The sequence below is a fragment of the Otolemur garnettii genome, unplaced genomic scaffold, assembly GCF_000181295.1.
Source record: "Otolemur garnettii isolate 467f Iridium unplaced genomic scaffold, OtoGar3 scaffold00004, whole genome shotgun sequence".
Lineage (NCBI taxonomy): Eukaryota > Metazoa > Chordata > Mammalia > Primates > Galagidae > Otolemur > Otolemur garnettii.
This window is the reverse complement of record NW_003852399.1, coordinates 16081190-16099962: the sequence shown is the minus strand read 5'-3', so window position 1 is coordinate 16099962 and position 18773 is coordinate 16081190. Positions and strand designations below refer to the sequence as shown.

At 34.0% G+C, this 18773-nt stretch overlaps 1 protein-coding gene across 2 annotated transcripts in view; it reads right to left on the bottom strand.

Moving 5' to 3' along the window:
* The window catches only part of CSMD3 (CUB and Sushi multiple domains 3), a 1080374-nt gene that overhangs the window by 260287 nt on the left and 801314 nt on the right, over positions 1-18773 (bottom strand). For both annotated transcript variants that reach the window (XM_003782396.2, XM_003782397.2), the window contains 3 exons: positions 18464-18590; positions 16636-16838; positions 162-353 (listed from right to left, as the gene is read on the bottom strand). In XM_003782396.2, the coding sequence (XP_003782444.1) occupies positions 162-353; positions 16636-16838; positions 18464-18590 (522 nt within the window). The remainder of the gene's footprint in view (positions 1-161; positions 354-16635; positions 16839-18463; positions 18591-18773) is intronic.

Genomic DNA, 18773 nt, shown 5'->3' with positions numbered 1-18773 from the left:
TCATTTAAAAGTGTATACATTTGGGGGAGGTTCATTGTCTTCTGAAATTTTAGACTCTTATATAGAATCTATTCTAGAATGTGGTTCTTAATAACATCAATACCAGTTGTTAACCATTGTTTTATATTTATATAAAATTTTAATTGTTTTTTAATTCATACCTATACAGACTGGTGGGCTGGGCTGCCAGAAGTATCGATTTTCTACCTGAATGCAGGTTATTCTTTCCTCTCCTTGAAGTTCATATCCTGGGTCACACTGAAAAACAACCGTGTCCCCAGGTTCTCTTCCATCCCCATTTCGAGTCCCATTCATGGGAACCCCTGGGTCACGACATGCCGTGGCAACAGAACCTACCAAAAGACAAAAACGAAACTTTAGTTTTGATAGTACTAAAATCAACTTTAACCAGAACCCTCCACATATCTCTGGACTTTAGAACGGTAACTGAAAAAATGCTTGAGCTCATTTTTAAATGCTTTCTAATAAACACATTTTATTTGTTATTTATTGAATAATTCATGTGCTAACTTGTTACAAGAAGTGGCACAGAATTTTAGTCACTAAATATTAGATCTACTCAAAATTACTAGATGCTTTGTGAAAGACAAAAAAAAAAAAAAAAAAAAAGAAAATGAGAAGAAAAGTACACACTGCGAGAAAATATTGGCATGAAACAAATCCCTCAAGGAACTTACATCTAAGGTATAGAAGGAACTCCTAAATGTCCCAGCACCATGGGAGGCCGAGGCAGGTGGATTGCCCTGAGCTCAGAGGTTCGAGACCAGCATGAGCCAGAGTGAGACCCCGTCTCTACCAAATAATTGCTGGGCATTCTGGCAGGTGCCTATAATCCCAGCTACTTGGCAGGCTGAGGCTAGAGAATCACTTAAACCCAAGGACCCAGGGGTTGGTGGAGGTTGCTGTGAGCTATGATTCCACAGTACTCTACTGAGGGTCACAAAGTGAGACTCTGTCTCCATTAAAAAAAAAAAAAGAAAGAAAATGAAAGCAAAATTTAAAAAAAAAACAGGAAAAATAAAACTAGCGATCAATCTAAATACAAAATGGGTCAAAGACATTTCAAAGAAAAGGATATCAGATGACACCTGAAAATATGTTCACGCTCATTAACTGTTGGGGAAATGCTTATGAACTATTACTAAATATGCATATCATTAACTACAATTTTAAAATGTATATATATATACACTAAATGTTAGAAAAATTATGGAGAAAACTGGGTCACTCATGCATACATTGCTTGGAGAATATAAAATGGTGCAAACATGCTGGAAAGAACTATGAGAGTTTCTTGCAAAACTAAATGTGCACTTACCATACAACCCAGCAATTATATGCTTGGGCATTTATCCCAGAGAACGGAAAACTTATGTTCGCATAAAAACTGGTACACAAATTTTCCTTGCAGCTTTATTCATAATAGCTAAGAACTCAGAACAACTCAAATGTCCTTCAATAGAAGAAGGGTTAAATAAACCCTAGTAAGTCCATCCCAGAGGATAGTCCTCAGCAATAAAATGGAATGATTGGTACAAGTAAATTGAATGGGATTAAAAGGAATTCTTGGGTGTGAAAAAAATTACAGTATAGAAAGATTATATATTGTTTGATTCTTTTATATAAAACTATTGAAGTGAAAAAAAACGTTAAATTGGGGAACAGATAAGTTGTTGCCAGGAACTGAATTCATGAGGAGATGGAGGGACGTCAAGTGGCTATAGATAGTATCAGGGATTTTTGTGATAGAGCCGTCCTGCATTTTGTAGCAGCAAAGAAATCCACATGTGACTAGAGAAGTGTACACACATGTGTGCATGTAAAACTGGTGAAATATGAATAAGGTTGACCAATGTAACCTGCCATCAAGTTCCTGATTGTGAACTTCTGCTATCGCTATGCAAGATATTGTCATTGGAGAAAACTGGTGAAGAGTTTCCTAAATTTGCACATAAATTCGTAATTATCTAAAAATTAACATTTAAAAATGATTATGAAAGATGACAACAGTATGAAACTGTCGGAAAACAATCATTCTTTTCTATGCACAATATATGGCACATTTACTAAAAGAGTTAACTCCAATTATTCAGGTTAATTGAACAAAATGTTTTTTTGAATCACCAGGAAATATATTTAACCCAATGCCTATGTCAATTATGTATCAAGATGAAGATGTTATTAAATTTTCCACTTAGCTATTAAATCATATTCATAAATGTAGGAGTCAGCACTTGTACAAATTATTTTTAATATTTTTCAAATTAAGGTAATGATCTGTATTGTTGAATTACAGACATGTAACTAATATTTATTCATTTATGTACACTAACTTAATATAATATATGCCGGGTATTGTACTAGGTGCTGAGAATACAGAAAAATGAGCAGATTCAAATAGAACTGAATTGATTTCAAATTGTTTTGGATAGTGGTGGTCTTGATAAACACTCTAGTCCAGGGATCCTCAAACTTTTTAAACAGGTGGCCAGTTCACTGTCCCTCAGACCATAGGAGGGCCAGGCTGTGGGCCCTGAGATGAGTCAGCTGCTAAGCAGGACAGGCAGTGGCGGCAAACACACCCAGTGGGCCGGATAAATGTCCTAGGCAGGCTGCATGTGGCCCACCGGCCATAGTTTGAGGACGTCTGCTCTAGTCTATATACCCTTTGTAGATGAGTAGGTGAGAATATAGGTATGCTAGTAACTAAGTAGGTTGATAGGTGTATAGATAATCAATAAATAGATTATTCATTAATATGCTGATCAATCTATAAATACATCCTACAAACTTGTGGCAGCTCATCTACCTAGTACATATAAAAAAGAACCAGAGAACTTCTATTCAGTATCGTGATGTTCTGACTGTTAAAGCCATATTGAAACCAAGAGGACAATAACAAGGGGCGGGGGGGGGTGAGAGAAGGAGGAGACGAGGATTGGTGTGCTCGCACTTAATGGACACAATGTAAGGGTCTTGGCACACCTTTTGAGAGTGGAACACAACTATAAGAGGGACTCTACCTAACATATACAAATACTGTAACCTAGTGTTTGTGCCTTCACATCAACCTGAAATAAAAAAAAAAATGTAAATTATGCAAGAAAAAAAAAAGAGAGAAAATCGTGATGTGATCTTAAGTCTGACACTGCATCAAAGCAGGAACAACAAAAATGTGATCACCTATCTATAAGTATTTGTACTTACAATTATGAACGGATTGATTTTTAAAGTTGCTTTGTAAAAGGGAACCTTTTGAAAGTATTAATTTTTCAATGATTTATTTTTTATGAGATTGCAAAAATATGCTTCTAATGCATGTTACCAATCACCTAAATAAAGCAAAATCTGTTTGGTCTTTTAACTCCCATCCTGTAGTGTGTCTGTAGTAGTAAGGAGTCTTTCAGATTTTGCTTCCTCTTACTGATAAAGTAGCGTTCCTGAGCAATTATGAGTCAAATGTCTTTATTATCTTTATTTTAGAGGTAAAGAAGCTAAAGTTTAGAGAAGTGACCTGTCCTAACTTTTATAAAAACTGAATATAGATAGAACAAAAGTTTGAACTCCAGGCTGTTTGATTTCATACAATTAAAATATACATACAATTGTAAATATAAACCCTTAAATATTGCACTAAACTGTCCTCTTTCTACCTTTAACTGCTCCAGATATTCAATTTCTCTCCTTCTTAGGTAAATAACATAAAATAATAAACCCCATCAAGAGATTATTGGAAGGCAGTGATTATATCTACAAATAAAAAATTATGACTGAAATAAATCTGAATCCACCTTAAAAAACATCCATGGTACCTTCATGAGAGTAATTTCCAAGAGAGTTGTTTTTGTTAAGAAAATATCAAGACCCACATTCTGATCCCCATCTTCTGTCCACACTGGAGAATGTAAAGGCAAGTAGGGTAGAGATTTGGTTTTATTTCCACTGAATTAACTCTTCAATGTTTCTTAGCAGAGCACTAAGCACAGCATCCTGCATTATTGGGTCTGGAGCAATCATAGTCTTCCATTGTGGGCAGGGATCTTTTGTAAAATGTTTATTATGATAAACTCAGCCATTATGTGGTTTTCTCTTTGCATCCTGCTAGGGCTTATTTTGGGGGTAGGTCTTATTTTCGGGGAAACATGGTAATATGTGATATGTGGGACTAGGTGTTTGCCTTTGGGCTCAGTTGACTTGAGGTGTTCATTCCTTATTGTTTTTTTTTTCTTTCAGTTAATCAGCAAATTAGGAGTAAGATTTTGAAGCACAAGAAAGAATGATGAAATTTAATGGAAGAGTAAGGATTTTTTTTCCTCTTGGAATTATTCATAAAGCAATTAGTTAAATACACATGGGAACAATTACTTGATGTGAAAGATATTGTCTTATTTTCTTATTCAAAATTTGTGTATATGTGCTGGTTATACTCTGTGTTTGTGGGTAGGCAAAGTTATAATAATGTTAGCATCAATAATTATTTTCTGTATTACACAGAAACTATAGCCATTAAAGAAAATAAATAAACATTTAAGGACCTATGCTATGTCTTTTTGAGAATAAGGCCTTAGAATGTCACATAAGTAACATGATTAAAGAGCAATTATATAATGTTATAATAATGAAGTATATATCACATATTTTTAAAAAATTAATAACTTTTTTTTTTTTTTGACAGAGCCTCAAGCTGTCCCTGTAGGTAGAGTGCCATGGCATCACAGGTCACAGCAACCTCCAATTCCTGGGCTCAAGCAAGTCTGCCTCAGCCTCCCAAGTAGCTGGGACCACAGGTGCCTGCCACAATGCTCAGCTATTTTTTTGGTTGCAGCCATCATTGTTATTTGGTGGGCCCAGGTTGAATTCAAACCTACCACCTTAGGTGTATGTGGCTGGCGCATTAGCCACTTGAGCCACAAGCGCCGAGCCAATAACTTTTACTTTATTTTTTTGCAGCATACAATTCTCAAAATATACAGGGTGTCTATAAAATTCATGTGTACTGCATAATTGTTATTTGTATTTTCTTTCTGTTTTTGTTACACTAATTTTTCAGTGGATATTTGATCCCTCATATCCCTTCCTATTCTTGAATAATATATAGAATGTTTTAATAGAATGAGGGCTTTTTGGCATTAAATAATTTATCAACTATTTTAAACTAATAAACATAAAAGTGTATGTAACAGAAAACACTATACTAATCACCACTGTCTTAACATGGGCAATTTCTATTCATTTCCTGAATATCTTTATTTCAAATTGCCTGAATGAAGAAATGAACATCAGTTTCTTTTTCCTATTTGGTTTCAAGCCTGCCATTCATGCTTTCTTTTCAAGAAAGATAAAGATTCCTAATAAATTTGCTATCTCACCTGTAATGATATCATAAAAGGAACATTCTGGAAAGTGAATAATAGGCTTCTATGCTGTAACACCTAAATATCATTTGGATTTGACTTACAAAATCCCATAGAAGTGACAATAAAAGATGCATTCTATTCCTTGTGTTCTTCACTTGAAAAGGATGGGCTTATTTAAAATTTGGTTAGTCTCAAATAGAAATTTATCAAGTGGCTAGTCTGTTGTACAACTGTAGATTGTGCTTCTTACATTAGCTGATTATCCTGTAAAATGATTGTAGTCATAGAGAAAAAATACATAAATGAAAGTATATGTGAATAGGTAATATTGTTAATAGGTAAAACTCATTGAGCACTTTCAACATTTAGAACTGTATCTCATTTTGTTCTCAGGAGGTATGAATAGTATTATTATCTACATTTTTTCAATGAGAAAATTGAGGCTTCATAAGGATAAGAAATATTCCCAACTTTCCACAGTTACTCAGGGGCAGTTAAAGTACAAAATCAGGTGTGAGACCAGGTCCAAGGGACATTTCTTACATAAAAGTAATAGACCTTTGTAATAAAATGCACTCGAAGTGTTAAGCACAGTATAAGAATCAATGATATGATTATTTAAAGGGAAGTTTCTAAAACATATTATTAATCTGTAAGTGTCATTTGAAAATAAGAGAAGCATCTATCTGCCTACCTATTTATTGTTCCACTTGGAGTAGTCCAAAGAACTACCCATTTATAACACTTTAAATGTATTAATTTCTTAATTTTCACAGATATCAGCATTACAGTTTTACCTGTAGGGTTGTGTTAGTATATATTGTGTCGAAATGAATAAAGTCTGTGTCTCTAAGAAAGAGAAACAGTTATTCAACCCAAAAGGCAATTAACTTTAAATAGAGGCCAATAAAATAATGATAATAATAATCATTACTTTCTCTATTGAGAGTATATTGAATCAAAGCTAAGTTTATATTCTTAAACTAAATAATGGAATGTTTATAAAGTAATATTATCATCCCCATTTTTAAATAGGTAAAAGGAGCCTCAGAGGCTTAAGTGCATGTTCTTAGCAAAGCTGGGATTTGAACTCAAACAGTAGGGCTCTTAACCAGCAGAGTGTGCTGTCTCAGCATAAGCCGATCCCATAACCAGAAATAACACAGCCTACTAGTGGGACTTGGACTGTTGTTTATTGATGGAAAAATTGACAAAAAAATAATAAAAAAATTTGACCTAGTTTCAAATGGAAAGGCAAGAACTATTGAGCCATTTGTATACTTTTATTACAAATAAAAATTTTCTTGCTACCTATATTTTACTATGAAGGGAAGCAAAAAGAAAGACTCAATGTTATTTCTGTAGTTATTTGTCAAAATAACAGAAGTAAAACTTTACCGTTCTATATCTAAGTTTAGACATGTAACTGCAGTCCTGCATATCAGATGATATTTTTAAGTAATTATAATATCAAAACATTCCCACTCCAACTGTTCTTTCATTTTCTCTCTTTATTCTTACCTTCCTCTCTTTTGTTAGATCTCTTGTCTTACAATTCTCTGGAAGAGTAGAAGCAACAAGATGGAAACATCCCCTTCTTAACACTATCAAATCTATCCACACAGGGATAGATTTTGCACCCATATTCTTTTCCCCCATCTGTTGCAAGGGAGACGGTATCTTTGGTAAAGCCAACTCTGGTTCTTATGTTGCTGGTGTTGGACCTTCTCTACTTCTCCAGGACTTTATTTCTGAACATTTCTCATCTCTTCTGAATCATGAGCACATTGGATCATTCTCAATAGCATGTACAGTACTGGCCTGAATCATTCTCAATAACATGCAAATGTAGCTTATATTTTCCATCTTAACAAACAAACAAAACCTCTTCATGTCCCTAATCTCTTCCAGCTTCTTTTTCCATTTCTCTGTTTTCTGAAACAGGGAACCTACTGAACAATCATTTCCTAAGGGAGGTCTATACAGCGCTCTCTAGTTTTACCATCAGCCTCTCATCTCTTTCCCCAAAGTGCTGTTTTTAAATCCTAGCTGGCAAATTCATTGGTAACTTTTGTGCTATCTTTCAGAAACTCTTCAGCAACATTTTTGCAGCTGACTATTTCTTCCTTCTTTAAGTACTTTCTTTTCTTAGCCTCTCCATCAGCCTATTCTGGTTCCCTTTCTGGCTTATTTAATTCTCTTTTTGGTACCATTTGCTTTCATGTCTTATTAAACTGATGATGTAGGGTTAGGGTACCTTAGAGATTATTCCTGAATGCTCTTCTCCCTTTTTTTTTTTTTTTCACAATTTCTCACTAGGTAAGTTTTTCCATTCCCATGATTTAAATGACACTTTTAGCTTAATCCTTGTCCAAATTATTTATCTAGGCTTCACTTCTCTCCAGAAATGCCAGACCATTCTATTGAGTGCCTTGCCTATTAAACTTCTTTAGTGAGATATTTAATACTTTCCACAATGTACCATGTCTAATATATTTGCAAGATTATAAAAGTTAATTTTCAGATTTGGAAAGTAACATTAAAATTTCACCTAGGTAATTTTTTCCTATGTGATTGATCTCATTGTAAATTTACTTCTAATTTGCTAAAATAACCAGATGAAGATGATCTTTTTAGAAACAAATTCACAACAGAAGGTAAAATTATGACATAAGAAATAGAGTGAATATTTGCAAAAATATAAAATCTTCCAATTTTTCATACCAGTGTCCTGTTTTATTCTAGTGATTTTACCTGGTATGGTGGCATTAATTTATAACAAAATGAATTTTTCTACCTTGTTTTTATAATAAATTAGAAATTAATTTGTGATCATGAATTTTTACTTTCAAAATGGAATTAGTTTTATCCTACTAAAAACAAATACTTTGTATCCATGGCAGTTTTTCTCTATAATCCTCATTACCCAGAGTATTAAAAAAAACAGACATGAAAAGTAATACATTTTATAACTACTTACTATACACAGTAGAAATAATTTTTCAAGATATGTTGTTTTATGTTAAATATAAGGAGATATCTTTGCATTATTTATAAAAAATTACTTATGTGCTTTTTGGGAAAACTTATATATTACTTAGGTTTCTTTTTACAATATCACCAATTTTTATCAGGGATCTAAATACATTGAGTTTATTACATTCATTGTTAAATACATGTGACCTTAACAAATCTAGTTTTGCTATATCCTAAGATAAAATAAATTCATCATCAATGTACAGATGTAAAGATAATGTTCCACAATATTTAAAAGTATTTCATCAAAAATGTATATGCATTTAATTATTTTACCAAATAATTGTTGACCAGGTATTAAGCATTATTTGGAAATGTATTTTAATCAGAGAAAATACTGCCTTGATTCTTATGATCAAAGATGTAGACTAAAGTGAGGATACAATTGATGGTATAATATTTGTGGAATCAAAAAGAAATATTAAGATAAAGACTGTCAAAGGGATTTACATGGGAAACCATTTTTATATCCAAAGATTAGAGAGAGTTATATAAAAATTGATTTTGAAATAAAATTCTAATATATGGGGAGTATTAGAATTAATAAGCAAAAAAAGGGAAATATTAAATAAAATGGTTTCATATTACTTCTGACTGCCAACATACAGCATTTGTTTGTTCTTCTTTTTACATCATTAGATTTTTCCACTAAATGAAATGGTAACATTTATTAAGTGCTGAGTACCAGGGACGGTGTTAAGTTGGGGGAATAACACTTGTCAGAGTGATAATATTCTTTACCTTTCAAAGAAGCATGAGTCTAAGAAGGATGGAAGATATGTACATGGCTTTAAAATAATAATATATATATTCAAATCTAGTGACTTAAAAGGGCAAAAGCCTTATTGAAAATAATCTTGTGACTTCCTTTTTCAAAATGAAAAATTCTTAAGCATGAATAAAAAAGCAAAAAATAATTAGAATTATGTAATTTAAAGTATGTTTTGAGCAACGAAATTCATATTTTATTGATAAACTTCTGAAAATAATCATATATACAAAACTATTTTTAAAAAAATAATTTCTCAACAATCAAAATAATTTATCTGTGTACAAAAGAAATATCTTTATATGAACTATCTGAATAGTTAACCTTTGAAAAATAATCATTTTTGGTACAGATGCTCATTCTTTAATTGGTTTCTTTCTTACTGTATTTTTTTTGGGGGGGGGGGCCGAGGTCGGGCTCAAACTCACCACCCTTAGTATATGGTGTCAGCACCCTACTCCTTGAGCCATAGGCATCGCCATTCTTACTGTATTTTTTATAGCGTATTTTTGGCATATTCTTATTTTATTGGTATTTTTAAGGCAATTTTTCGTGCATTTTAAATTGTTGGTATATTAAATTAATAAACATCACTTTGATTTTATTAATTTATTAAATAATTAAATATGTATCATAATTTAAATATTTGAGGATATAGAAGCTACTGATTCTCTATTAGAAGCAATTGATGTTATTGATATAACATTAGACTCATTTAACTTTTTGTGAAATTTGTTTGCAAAGGGACCTGGCATATTAACGCTTTTCATAAAGGCAGAAGAGAAATTAAAATGTAAAGTGAAAAAATTAGTTTAGTAGAGTTTTCATTTGACTTAAGTGAAAAGTCATCCTTTGTAAACACATTTGTGTCTTCTGGTTTTCACATTGTCAATGATACTGCCATGGTCCCATGTATGTTAACATGCACCATATGCAAATTTTAGTTCACCACTCATTTCAGACTTCTCAGGTGCTTCTCAAAGAACTGAAAACTGTCTCGCCAGTCTCAGGGCTCTGACAGATCTGCCATACCTAAGAAAGCATGGAGAGACCACCATAGCTTCCTTCTGCTGGCTCAGCGCCGAGGAATGATATAGAAACCACGACTGACTGCTTCTCCTTAAAGAGGAAAAAGTTGGTATAGACCCCAGAATCTCTGGTCAGGCCAATTGTTGGGGGTCTTCTCCTGTAACAGGCAAGTCTGAGAAGACTAGAAGAGGTAGGTGCTTTGTATAATGTATGTATATCAAAATAGATAATCAAGAAAAATGAAGACTCAGGAAAAATATTTTGAACAGAGGAGTAGTTAAATGTCCAGAAAGTAACCTTAATGGAATGAAGTTAAAAGGGTTACCTGAAAGAGAATTCAAAATTACTTCCATAAGAATGCTAACTGAAGTCAAGAGAAAAATGTATGAATGAAATGAGAAATTCAACAACGAGATAAACAATATAATGAAGTTCCAAACAGAAATCATGGAAATGAGAAATACAATAACTTAACTAAAAAATACAGTTACAGAACATTTCATCCAACTGCTAAAGAATAAACAGACTTCTTAACAGCACACAGAACATTCTCCAGGATAGACCATATGTTAGCCCACAAGACAGATCTCAAAAAATTTAAAAAAAAAAAATTGGCCAGGCGCAGTGGCTCATGCCTGTAATCCTAGCACTCTGGGAGGCTGAGGCAGGTGGACTGCCTGAGCTCAGGAGTTTGAGAGTAGCCTCACCTAGAGTGACACTGTCCCTAAAAGTAGCCAGGTGTTGTGGTGGGCAACTCTTGTTCCTGCTACTTGGGAGACTGAGGCAAGAGGAGTACTTGTGCCCAAGAGTTTGAGGTTGCTGTAAGCTATGACACCACAGCATGCTACTGAGGCAACAAAGAGACTCTGTCTCCAAAAAAAAAAAAAAAAAAAAAAAATTAAAAAAATTTTTATGATATCGAATATTTTTTTCTGACCACAGTGGAATAAAACCAGAAATCAAAAACAAAAGAAACTTTGGAAACTGGGAAACTGTACAAATAAATGGAAATTAAATGGCAGGCTCTCAAAAGAGGAATGGGTCAATGAAGAAATTAGAATTTAAAAAAATTTCTTGAGATCTGTGCAGATGGAAACACAGCATACCATAACCAGGAGGGAAATTATAGCAATAAACACCCATATCAAAGAAGAACAAACAAAGGAGCCTTATGACTCCTTTCAAAGAACCAGAGTGGCAAGAATAAACCAAACCCAAAATTAATAAAGGAAAGAATGGTAAAGATCAGAACAGAAAAAAAATAATATGAAATTGATACTAACAAAAGATATACAAGAACAACAAAATTTAAAAGTTGATTTGGTGCAAAGATGACCTATTTGACACATCTTAGACTAAAACAAGAGAGAAAAGACTCAAATGAATAAAATCATAACCAAAAAAGTAGTTATTTCAAGTGATATTACCCAGAAATATAAATAATCACTTATCAGAGACTCTTATGATCTATATGCAAACAAATTGGAAAACCTAGAAGAAATGTATGAATTCTGAATACATACAACCTACAAAAATTATACCATGCAGAAATAGAAAACTTGAATAATAAGTAATGAGATAAAAGCAGTAATAAAAAAGTCTCCCATCAGAGAAAGCCCAGGGCCTGATGGATTCATGACAAACTCCACCAAACATTTGAAGACAAATTCTAGTCTAACTATGCCAAAAACTTGAATGGAGGAATATTCCCAAACTCATTCTAGGAGATCAATTTTATCCTGATACCACAACCAAAAAATAACACAGCATAAAACAAATAAATTATACTGTAAAATGAATAACATAAGCCATGCATACTCATGGCCAGAGTATTCAAACTATAGGTCAACTGCTTATCCTCTATTTCCACACTTACTTCAAGAATACTTAATTCCCATATTTTTGACTAATTCTGCCAATTTATGCCCTGGCAGCTTTGTTTCTTTCAAACCCTAGCAAACTGTCATATAATTGGCTGTTATATAAAGTAGATGTCAGGGCAACAACATTAACTATTTCTTCCACCATCATCCAAGATCAGAATGGGTTAGATGTTCAGACCTCACAATATTCCATTTTATCTATGCATGTAACATGCCACCCTTACAGGTGAGGTATAAATACGTAGCATCCAGAAATGGAAACAAAGAAATACAAATAGTATTTGTCTTTCACATTAAACCAAGTGCTATAATTACTCTGAGCACTGCAAATTTATGTCACATTCTACCAGATAAGATCAAAGAAAAAGTGGAGATCTAACAAATACACTGTGACTTATTTTAGCAGAACTATTAATAATAAAATTTTGTTAAAAATGGGAGATACAGGCTAAATGCCAAACCAATTAGGTTGCTAGAACAATAAGCATAAATCAGGACTGTCCTGAGCAAACTAGGACCTATGACAGTTCTAATATAATGTGGACTAAGTACCAGAGAGGTCCAAGTGTAGAAGTGAGTAATTTTGCCTACAAGCTCACTGCTTGAAGTATCATTTGACCTGGGTCTGGGATAATGACTAAGAATGTATAAATTTCGAATGTGGGCATAAGTATCAGGACTCATGTAAGGGAGTACACACAGGAAGCAAAATGTGAAATGATATTGGGGGACAATGTAATTAGACAGCTGGGTGTAGATAAATGAATAGTGAGGAATGAAGCTGGCAGGTAGGTTGGGGACAAACTGGGGAGGGTTTGATTATATAATGATACCAAAGTTTTGAGTTTTAATATATTGGCCATTAAAGACTTTTAAACAGAGGGGTGATTTCTGATTTGTATTCCAGAAAGATCATTCCAGTGGGCATGTGGAAAAAGTTTTGGCTGGAAGGATAATGAAGTGACTACTTAGTTGACTGTTATAGCCATGCAGGGAGCAATAAAAAGGCTGAGAACAATGACAAGGGCACCACGCAGTCCTTCAAAGCTGGTGACTTCAACCTCTCTTGGCGAAAGGATGCAGTTCCTTGAGAATTTCCAACAAAATAAGCTATGAGCCTCAGTATTTTGTATTACCCAGCAGGGGCAGATTCCTAACAGAGAGGTCAAATAGTGAATGGTATAGAAAATGCTCTGTTGAAATCAACTGTTCTGTGGACAAATGACAGCATGAGACCCAAAGATGTCCTCCCTGTGGAACTGAAGAGGAATGAGAAAGGCAGATTAGGAGTTTACACGGGGGATACGGAAGCTGACTGCTGAGAGGCAGGGACAGCAATGTGGGAAGTCAGACTTGAGTAGCTCTGATTAGGCAAACGCGCCTTGCTGACTATACCACCAAGAGGCAAAGCAATGGACTCTACAAAGAATGAATGATCATGAAGTGAAAGTCAGGAGCCTTCTGAAGGAGCTTGATGATTAGAAAGTTGGTACGTGACCTACATTTCAGTTACATTTGCTTTGCACCAGGTTTGGTGAAATACATTTCATCTGCTGCATTTATTTGGGAAAACTGTTCTGCTATTATTGCCTGACTCATTCTTTTTTTTTTTTTTTTTTAATTGATTATTTTGACTTTATTTATTTCTTTTTTTTGAGATGGAGCCTCAAGCTGTCCCCCTGGGTAGAATGCTGTGGCATCACAGCTCACAGGAACCGCCGACTCCTGGGCTCAAACGAGTCTCCTACCTCAGCCTCCCAAGTAGTTGGGACCACAGGCACCCACCACAAGGCCTGGCTATTTTTTGGTTGCAGCCGTCATTGTGGTTTGGCGGGCTGGGCTGGATTCGAACCTGCCACCTTAGGTGTATGTGGCTGGTGCCTTAGCCACTTGAGCCACAAGTGATGAGCCGATTATTTTGACTTTCAATAAATAACAACTATTTGCTCAAAAGAGAAATGAAAATTGTGGTGGAGGAGAAGGGGAAGGAGGCCCAAGGACCTGATAATTAAAATGACAACACTTCCTGAAGGCCTAGGACCTTTCTGGTTTGTGCCTACAGCTGAGCTTAATTTTTTAATACCGAGCCCCCTTTCCTATCAAAATTATCTTAGGTTTGGGCAGGAAATTATATGATTACCCTGTACAAAATCTATGTTCTATAAGGACATTTCAGTACTCACAATACCTTTGGGGGTGTAAAGATCACACAATTAAAACGCTTCTAGAATTATGAACCATTTATGCTGATCTTTCTGTGGAAACAAAAATCAAAAATATAGCTAGTGAGAGGAGCATGGGCGGGGACTGTCAGAAATGTTTTACTAAAGGGTGGCCTTGGCAATGAGTCTGGAGAAATGAGCAGAATTTATGCACAAGGGAGCAGAAAAAAACATTTAAGGAGGCAGAATTGAGCAATAGAAAGCAGCTGTGTGTATGCATGTCCATGAAATTAAGATTTGCCCGAGTGAAAGGGAAGATGCATTTGAGAATTAATTGAAGTTAAATATGCTTAAAGTCTGGTGTTTTATTGACTTTCTTAGAATGAATTAGTGAATGAATAAATGACTGAATGAAGGGCTAGGATAAAATAGATTTATCTAAGTAAGAAGAATTGAGGTAAGGCACTGATGCAGCAAACTCTGCGAGCCAAATTTGACTCACAGTAATGGTTTATCGGCCTACAGTCCAGTTACTTTCTCTTTGATACTACTTGTTTACTTAGAAAATTATATGACTTTGTATAAAATTCCTCACTTTGAGTTCCACTTTAAAAAGTACCTATCTTCCTACAGGGCAAGAGTAAGCACGAGCACCTGTTCCTTTAAACGGACGGGCATTTGCTCCAGCTTTATTCACTTCTTCCCAGAGCTTCACTCTATGTGTCGCCTGCTTTTTGAGAGTGTGACCTTTGATGCGGCGGATTATAATCATGAAGCCATGCTGATTAGATGCAGACCTTCATTTTACTAATAATATGATAACTGGAAGTTTTCCATTTCCTGTAGCATAATAACGTATGTATCTAGAATAATACCAGCATACTAATAACTGCCAACCACTTACTATGTACTATGGATGATATTAATCCTGTTAGACACATGTGAGTTTGAGTCATAGCTCCAAGCACCTGCTAGTATTATGACCTTGAATAAATTAATTGATTTTCCAAATCTCAGTGTATTTACTTAGAAGTCATTATTAGAAGTCATTTATGTTCTCCAATGAGGGGACCATTTTGTTATTTTCATTTCTTTTTTCTTAAAAGATATATTTAAAGTCCAAATTTAGAGATACTGACTCTTTGGCTTACACTCCTCTTTTGCATGAGCTTGGTTTGTATACTACAAAACAATTCATTTGGGATAGTCAATTATGTCAAAGAACTGTGTTTCAAAAGAGTCTGCTAAGTCATTTTCTTGCCTATATTGACTGGTTGTTTGCTTAATGCAATATACTTTTGATACCCATTTCAAAAGTTCATCATGCTTTCTTTTAGCATTTATATTATTCTCAAAGTATTTCAATTTTATATTTATTCATAGAAAGTAATAGTTTACTAGGCACCTGCTATATATTCAATACCAAATACAGTGTACACATGATTGTGTTACCTCTAATAACCTATATCTAAGAGGAGCATTCCTATGTCCCTTAGAAAACTCTGCCCTGGGAGATAAAGGGAGGTTCCCAAAGCCAGGGGTGAGTCAGGAGTCAGGACTTTAATTCTGACACTTTGAATAGCATTGATTTTTACTACTTTCATAGATGATTTTGAAAATCTTGATAGGTTTCTGTTCATAAAACTTTTAAGACTTTATAGATAGAAAATCCATCAGAAATTTCCTTAAAAATGTGCATTGGCAATAAAAGTAAAAATAGCACTTAACATTTTTAAGTTTTCATTTGTTTTATTCAACCACTAAACTAAAATCCCTTTTACAGAGCAACATATATTTAGCCACTTAGCAGGGCCATAAAAAGAAAAAAATAAAGGAGAAAAAACAAAGGCTCAGAACACTGGTAATTACTAATGATGAATGGTATTCACTATTATCGGAAATCTTTACTTTTAAAGTTGTCTGAAATATTTTGTCAAAGATATGTGTGAATATATAATTAAGACCTTTAAAGAAGAAAAATAAAATTAGTAAAAATGTAGGGTTGCATTTTTTGTAATGGTAAGTATTCATTTTCTTATCTACTAAGACTTCACACTTTAAAACACTTAGTTTTATGTTGTGTCCAGATTATAAGCTTTTGTGATGTAATTATTTTATTAGCTGAACTATTTTAACATCATCTTTATTTTAAGAGTAATTGGTTTGACAAGTGGAGAGAAGACCCCTACAATTAATATTCAAAGTTAATTATATTTCTTTTTTCCAAGGACATTTTATCTTAACTGTGGAGGAGTAGGGAAACCAGAAATAAGAATATTTAAAATTATTAAATAAAATTAAAGTGGTGGACAGAAACATTAAGATGACTATTTAAACAACCTTCTAATTTAGCATTTAAGAAATTAAAAAATACTCACTGGAAAACTGAATTGCAAATCCAGATTTGCTGATATAAAAATCTGTGTCAAACTGGATGGTGACTATGTTGAGGGTGCTATGGATTCCTTCAGGAATAAGAGAGCCGCTGATTTCCTTTAAGAGCATTTCATTTTCTGGGGGACCATCCCAAACGCGGAGTATATCATGGGATGCTTCCGTATCAAAAGCAAGAAACTGCAGGCTGTGAGACAAACATGTATTGCCGATTACTTTCAACAGTAATTTAATTTTTAATAAAAAACAGAACAAACATGAATTCTGGGTTTTACTATTCATTTTTTACTATGAGTTTAAAAAATGCTCTGTATACAGCATATAGAATGTTAATGACTTTTGATTGAGCAGTGTGATTTATTTCTTTAGAATATGATTAAATGCACTATTGCATCACCTTTCAAATTATAGGAACTTCAAGTATGCATTCTTTACAGTGTTCAGGAATTGTAACTGTAGCAACAGCAAATAACATTCATAGAGGATCTTCTGCACACCAGACGCTGTGAAAAATTCATTATGTGTATTGTCTTTGTTTGTTATAATGACCCAATGATGGAGGAATAGTTTATATTTCAATTTTACAAATGTGGAAATGGTGTTTAGATAGATTAAATAACAACCCAAAGAGTTGTGGAGTCATAAATTTAACTCAAGTTAACTGAGTCCATAGTACATATGCTTACCATGGTCTTATGTTAAATCCATTCTTCTTTATGTTTAGTTTAATCTAGATGAAATTAGCATCTTGGACCTTTCGTGGCCAATGTAAAAATTAGAAACCTGGTTATACGGACATACTTAACCATGTTTTGTTTGCTACATGAATTATCACAGCTTTAAATTTGGGTTTCAATGTACTATGAAACCTGGTTCTTTGATTTTTTTAAATGCCAGAATCTTGTAAAGTTAAACCTTTTCAAGTTTAATAACTCTAATATTTAAAGAAAGCAATGCATAATTTAAACTAACGAAAAATAACCTGGGTAGCACATTCTGCACACTACCTGGCAAAAGTATTATACCAGCTCCTATTGCATCCATCAAAGCCTGGGAGTACACCCCTGAGAAGCCTGTCTGAAATTTCATTTATATAAAATAGCAATTCATAAGTTTTAAAGTTATTGTTTGTTAGTAAAAAACACACTAACTAGCTTGTATGTGCAAGAGGATCCCAGATAAAGCTGCGATAATGTAACTTGGACCGAGAGCACGCGACAGAGCTTCCAGACAAGATTGATATTGATTTAGGAGATGATCATTCTGGGCTCATCTAAGGGGCAACAGTGTGAAGAATTGTAAGCCACCTTACTGGATTCTGAAGGAGAAGGCAATCTGACAACAACTCAAGGGGCAGAGATCAAATGCTTCAAAAATGTGCGAAAGGTCACGGAAGACAGAAAATGGGATTCCACAGTCCCGTCTGCTCTTATTTCTTACAAATGTTAGTGAGACTTCATTTAACGACAGTGTCCTGCACACCTCTGTAGATTTGTCAAAATGTAAATTCAGCATCTTGAGTCATTAATAATTGAAGAAGCAATGTCCATGAAAACCAAAAAATATTTTCAATCTCTGGGCCTTCCCATATGAGAATCTTCCTTACCAAGGCTGATATGAACTACTTCAGCAGCCCCTAAGTCAATAAATCCTACTAATAAATTCATTTTTCATATTATAAGTGCATGAAAACCAAATTTTCCTCTGCCAAGATTAAAAATGTTGAAAAATATTGATACTTATTTCCTACAGGGACTGATCAGGTCATTCAGATTCCCTAGTAATTTTGAAATAATAATGAAGTGCATTTACCTGACAATGTTTCCTGGGTCTACCTCAATCATCCACATACAACGTAGATTATTATCATAGGGAAAAGGATAACCAGGAGATAAGATTCTTCCTGATGATTCTCCTTTAAAACGACCTCCACATTCAGCTAATAAAAAGTAATACAAAATGTAAGTCAAAAGGTAAGGTCAATCTTTTCATGACAATATACAAATTTTCCAACAGTATATATTTTTCACATTAAGGCGAAGAAAGCTGATTTTCTATTTTCTTGAAAGTATACGCTTGTGTCTACACTCTCAGGTTGAAGCATATGTTGAAGCAAGGATAG